This window comes from Acyrthosiphon pisum, chromosome X (genome assembly GCF_005508785.2).
Source record: "Acyrthosiphon pisum isolate AL4f chromosome X, pea_aphid_22Mar2018_4r6ur, whole genome shotgun sequence".
Lineage (NCBI taxonomy): Eukaryota > Metazoa > Arthropoda > Insecta > Hemiptera > Aphididae > Acyrthosiphon > Acyrthosiphon pisum.
The window spans coordinates 105498002-105504780 of record NC_042493.1 but is presented as its reverse complement, the minus strand read 5'-3'; the positions used below and the strand labels follow the sequence as shown (position 1 = coordinate 105504780).

The following is a 6779-nucleotide window of genomic DNA, read 5'->3' as shown; positions in this document are numbered from 1 at the left end:
AGTGATTTCGAGAGTTGAATGTAGGTACCTTAAATTTAATCTTAGTTAATAGATCGGGACAATCAATTTGGTTATTAATAAGTTTATATATATAATTAACATCATTAAATAATCTGCGTTTAGATAATGGATCTAGGCCACATTGTTTAGCAACAATATTAATATTATTTTTTTTTAATAATAATAATAATGTATATTTGCAAACAAATGATAAAATAAAAGATAAATAATACAGTATAGTTTGTTTGCTCACCTCCTACAAGCAAAGCTTGAGGTGAAGGTGAGAGGTTCTTAATTTAGTCATTTTATTCAAATAATATTGATATGTAGTAGGGAGCAATAAAATAGACATGTAAGGTTTATCATTACAGAATAAAGTTAAAATTAAATTCAATATAAAATAAACAAAATTATGATGAGGTGATCATAAATTGACAGGTGTTAGTTGTGCGACACCATTATCATTAAAATGTGAAAATAAAACAAAATGAATAGAAAAAATACATAAATAAATAGATAGAACAACAATTTATACAATGGATAATACATACCGCTTAAAATGAATAGAGTTAGGATAATTATTAATATTTATTTCCAAATTTCTACAAAGAGTTATCGCTCGATTTAGGCAACTCTTGCTACCAAAATGCTTATGGCAAATTGGTGCTATTATATTAATATTTTTTTTTAGCCTTGTATTATAGTTATGATAACAATTTCTAAAATATTTTTTATGTTTAAAAGCTAATAGAAGGGTACATTTGGTAAGCAATCTATCAAAACTGAGTACATTAAATTCCTCATATAAATAATCAGTATTTGTATAACTAGATAATCTTATAATAAATTTAATAATCTTATTCATGATACTCTAACTTTGTTTAAATGGATATTGTAAGTCCCTCCCCATATCACTATCCCGTATGAAATTACTGATTGGACAAAAGATATATATATATATAACTCTAAATTGCTGTTTATTGAATATGGATCTCAAATCATAATAAAAAAAAAAAGAATTTACGGCTAAGTCGTAGAATATAGCTAATATGTGTCACCCATTTTAGTTGGAAATCAATAAATAATCCAAGATATTTGATTGAGTCAACTCTTTCAATATTTAAACAATTACAGTTATTATGTAAGGTTTAATTCAAGAAAATTATTAATTTTATTTATTTATTAATTATTATTATTTATTAATTGGTAATCTTAATTTAGGAGCTAAAAATTTTAGAAAGCGATTTTAGATACTATCAAGTTTATTTACCCAATTATCAGTAAAGGGGTTCCATACAACAGAACATTATTCCAGAATGGAACGTACTAATGAACAATACAGTACTTTAATACAAGTGGGATTCTTGAATTTCCAAGTATTGCGTCTAATAAAAAACATAATACTTTTAATGCTTTTTTATACATTTTGTCTAAGTGTAATTTAAATGATAAGTCACTAGATAGCCAAACACCTTAATCTTTTACAGAAGAAACTACATTCAAGAATATGTTATGTATGATAACTAAATTGTATTGGGTTAGCACGACGTGAGAATGTTATTTTTTGACATTTATTAACATTTATGTTTAACTTGTTCATACTACACCATTCAGAAAAGTGATCTATATCATTCTGTAACTCTAAACAATTATTAGGTGTGTTAATTGAGTTATACAATTTTAAATCATCAGCAAACAGCAGAAATTTGGAATATTTAAAAGTTTTATCTAAATTATTAACAAATAATAAAAATAGTAGTGGAGATAAATGTCCTTCCTGAGGCACACCGGAGGTAACTTCAATAGAATCAGATAGAATATTATTAACTTTTACCCGTTGTCATTTATAAGATAAGTAGAACTCGACCCAAGTTAATAATGTACCATGTACACCCATTAGTTTAAGTTTATATAATAGTATTTTAATATCTACAGTATCAAAAGCGTTTTTAAGATCTGTATAGATAACATAGACTTGGCCACCACTCTCTACTGTGGATATTAAAACAGAATAAAAAACTAATAAATTAGTATTAGTTGATCGTTGTGACCGGAAGCCGTATTGATTAGATAATAGAGTTAGCTTAAAAGTGGTTGTTAGTTTATTATTTATAATTTTTTTCGAATAATTTTGGAATTTCACTTATTATTGAGATTAGCCGATAATTTGTGACGGATCCTTTATCACCAGATTTGAAAATTGGAGTTACATCACAGATATAAAATACTAGATAGCTAACAAGACATCAAACATTGAAGTTATCCGCCATATGTGTGTAGGTCAAGGTTTACATAATTATCTTATCAATACGACATGATAACAATCTGATGGTCAAAATACTTTTGTATCTGACGGTGGAATATTGAATAAGGATAATATTATGTGTTGTCATTAAAAACCATTGCAATAGAAATATATATTTTTTATATTTTTTTTTAAAATTTTATAAAAAAATTGTATTCTGTGCGAATAATATCATGTTATCATACAGTATTGATATGATAATTATGTAAACATTGACCCACACGCATATGGTGGCTGACTTCAACATCGATTATCTTAATGTAGACAAGTTAGCTATCTAGTATTTTATATCTGTGAATTACATAGCTTAATTTCCACTTGTTGGGGAAGATACCTGATGATAAAGACAATTGGAAGATAATAAATATAGGAACTGACAAGGCATATCTACAATGTTGTAAAAAGAGAGCAGGAATTAAGTCGGGACCAGGAGAAGGGTTATTACCAACTTGAGTAAGAGCTTGAAATATTTCACCAAACGAGAAATCTACATTAGATACATTTACATTACAATTATTACTATAACTATTATCACCAAAATACCATAGTTACAATGTATGGAAAGTGCTGGGTGGTATTTATCTAACGGAACTAATAATTCATCACAAATGTTAGTTGTTGTTAAATTTGAAGAAGTAAATACGAGATCGAGCATTAAGCCCTTAAAATTTGAATGCGTGTTAACTTGAAAAAAATTATTATAAGCATAGATATCAAAAATTTCATTGGCCTGAGGTGTAAGTATGCTGTTAGTAATGAGTCCGGTACTATCACTGGTAATTACAGTTTTTGGTAAATTGTAGTCACCGGCAACAATGTATTGTACATTACTGCCAAACTTAGATAAGACCCAATCGACTGTTTGAGCGTGTATTGAATACAAGGTGGTATGACTATTTGGTGGGATATAACAAGTTCCAATTATAAACATTAAAACCTTATCGATAGTAACAGCAACGAACAATTGATCAATAGTGGTATTAGGTATATCTATAATTTTAGACGAAAATTCATTACTAACGCATATCGCAACACCGCCGCTTTTATTACAGTTACTGATTGCATAGTTCCTATCTGATCTATAAAGAGAGTAGTTATCAAAGCCCAGTTCACAATCATTAATATTATTATTTAGCCAGGTTTCGGTTAAAATAAAATAATCGAAATACATAGTATGAATATTGCGTCTAAGTAAACATAATTTAGAACGAAGACCTATAACATTTTGATAATAGCCTATAAAAGATTTACATTTGTATGGTTTGTTATTAAAACTAAAAGAAGTATTTATAAGATTATCTAGGTTACCCGTGTAAGGTGTATTTATGCTTACCGCAAATATAAAAGATCATTTAGGACTAAAACTAATTAAAGTTAAGTAGTAATAAAACACAAATAAAAAATGTATTTGAGTTTTTGTACTTCCATTATGTAAGTAGTTTTGACGATCAATGAAAATGAATCAGTTCCCAGTGAAATTATTAAATCATTGAATCGAAGAGGTATATGTACAAATATTTATATTAGTTGATTATCAACTTGAATTTATCGAAATGTATTATTTTGGAAATATATTACACGATTCTTTCTCGGGAGAATTTTATCATTCCAATTCCATTTATTATTATTATTATTATAACAAATATAATACAAAATTAAAATCATAAAAAAAGTTTACCACATATAAAAGATCATTCAGGACTCCAACCGTAAATAGAGATCTCAAAGTATTCATACTGGATATCATTCGCCATTTTTTAGTATTGAAGTCAAAAACTTCGGCACTTTTTAAATCTTCATATCTATCATTTGATCCGCCTACCTTAAATTAAATGCATAATTTATTGATTCGCGCTAATTAACGGAAATAACAATTAAACTAATAAATTATAATTTAACATTACTTACAGCATAGATATTATCATTTATTACACCAACACCTAAAAATTGTCGTTCAACTAACAGGTCGTCAGTTAGTTGCCAATGTGGTGGATTTTCAGTTATATCTAGCATGTGAACACACCGAAAAGGTGATAAACCAATTTCATAACCACCCACATCAAATACCAAATTGTCTTTAATTACGACTAGACTATGTCGTCTATGATTGGTAAATAATTCCGGGCCAAAATGCCATTTTTCTGTCATTGGATCGAAATATTCTAAAGTTTTACTTAATCCAGTCTGAATTCCACCAACAACTAATATAACCTGTTATAATTAAATTATTAAATATATTGGAAAGATATATAAATTATACAGAATCATACCTTATCTCCATGCCTTGGTCTATTTCTTATGCTTTGTGGGATAAGCTCTTCTCCTTTGAGTGTTTTTAATGCCTCAAATACGTATCGTTTACCTTGAATGTTATAAATAAATATAAATTAATTCACAATGAAAGCATATTTAAAGAGGAAACCTACATTCAAGACAATTCTTTATAAGGGTATCCTTAGCTACTTTTTTTTTTATGTAATCATTTGATGTTAATGCTAAACGTACATGTTCCATTAATCGGGGTAAAATACATTCTCTTGATTTCGAATCATGTTTTACCCAGGTAATTACGCTTTCAAAAACCTAAAATATTAAATATACTTATAAATTAATTAGACTACATAATATTACATATTAGAAGGTTACTGAATTTTGCTTTCACCAATAATAAAATATAAAAATAATCAATTTTAGTTTGCCTACTTTTTCTTCAGATGGAACTATAAGTTTGTCACTGGATATCAAATGTATTACTTGTTCGAATGATGAGGATAGGAATTCGTCACCACCAATTACATCTCTAAGAATCAAAATATTACAATAATAAATAAAACATCCTTATAGAATTTTAATAATAAATTATATTTCATACGAAAAGTGTTGAAGAATATATAATTCTGATCTTTTTCTCAATTTCGTACAGCCATGTAAATCAGCAATAGCGTTAATACCAATACAATTTGTGGGGCAGAGTTGTGACTGTAAGAAATCACAACATACTTCATTTACTTCTTGCAACTCCAACATATCTACAGCTGATAACAAGTTCTTGAGAAATAAACAATATACAATTAAAATAATTTAGTTTTCTTTAGTTAAATCAAACTTTATCTAATATTACCTGGACGTTTTCACTAGTAACCACGATTTTACCCGAATAAATAAAATTTATTAAAAGCTGTAAAGCGGTATAATCTACATTTCTTATAGCCACAAGATCATGATTTCTTCCTGCACGATTTGTGAAAATTGCACGGAAATACGGACTAGCTGCTGATAAAATCACTTTATGTGCAGTTATTATTTTTTTATCGTCCGTTTTCAATTTTACATCACAAAAAAATTCACCTCTACAAAAAAACTTTATTAATATTTTTCTAGTAGTTGAAATCATCTACCACTTACTTCAGTAAGGTCTGGAATCCTTTATATATATCAACAAAAGATGATTTTTCATATGTTTTGGCTGGTTTACGTTTTCTAGATTCTGGTATTTGATTAGTATTTTGCATTGTGAATTGTATATTAAGTCAAGGTATGAATGCCTTTAAACTAAAAAAGGACATTTCGAAATTAATTATATGTATCGATAAAAATTGTTAACAATCCTCTATGAAAAAATAATAAAATCAATTCTTTTTTTTTTAATTGAAATCTGAAAAAAACTAATTTTCGAAAAGCATACATGAAATTAAAATCAAAAAATTGAAATGAAAAAATTGAATCAAAAGTGGAATGATTCTAAAATATTATGGAATTATTTTTGTATGTTGTTACTAACATTATATTGTTTTGAGATGATTTGTATAATATATTTTTTAGTAAAATATTGTTGAATCCTAAGTAGGTTGGTAAATACCTAGTAGTATGTTATACCTTTAAAGTAGTTAACTTAAAATCTGTAATAGTATCAAAATTAATTTGAATAATATATTTAATATTGTTACACTCAGGCTAGTATTGAGACATTGAGTTCCTCAAAAATGAAGCGATATACTTTGTTTTTTTAGAATGTGATGTGAAGAGGTTATTACATTGAGACACTAATTATTCTATGAGTTATACCACAGTGAAAATGAGACACGGGGTGGTTCACACTGAGATATTAATGATAGTTAATAATTGCAATAATCTTTGTACAGTTTAAAACTTAAGGTTATTAAATTTAGCAGCATCTAATGGAATACATTTCATTTATCACTAAATTAACTGAGTCTTCAATTATTTGGTACTAAAACTATCATATTTGGTTTTTCTTACTCGGTTCTCAACCCTGTGCCTAAAAGAACGTTAATTTAATATGTATTAATAACTATTCCCTATTTTAATAAAATTTAACACATTAGATGTGATACATTTAGAGCCGTTCGTACAATGTCTGATAACACTAACCGACAAAATTTCTTTAGTATTACCAATGGAATTCTGCCGGTTAGTCTTAACCGATACTTAACCAGCCATTATGAACGGCTCT

The 6779-nt window shown here is 27.4% G+C and overlaps 1 protein-coding gene across 1 annotated transcript in view; it reads right to left on the bottom strand.

The window, feature by feature from the left end:
• The window catches only part of LOC100572329 (kelch-like protein 2), a 6841-nt gene extending 973 nt beyond the window's left edge, over positions 1-5868 (bottom strand). Inside the window, exons 1-8 of the mRNA XM_016801058.2 lie at positions 5711-5868; positions 5427-5655; positions 5178-5353; positions 5009-5105; positions 4732-4888; positions 4576-4667; positions 4214-4516; positions 3984-4127 (exon numbers count right to left, since the gene is read on the bottom strand). Coding sequence (XP_016656547.1) covers positions 3984-4127; positions 4214-4516; positions 4576-4667; positions 4732-4888; positions 5009-5105; positions 5178-5353; positions 5427-5655; positions 5711-5817 — 1305 coding nt within the window. The 5' untranslated portion in view covers positions 5818-5868. The remainder of the gene's footprint in view (positions 1-3983; positions 4128-4213; positions 4517-4575; positions 4668-4731; positions 4889-5008; positions 5106-5177; positions 5354-5426; positions 5656-5710) is intronic.
• Positions 5869-6779: the final 911 nt, after the last annotated feature.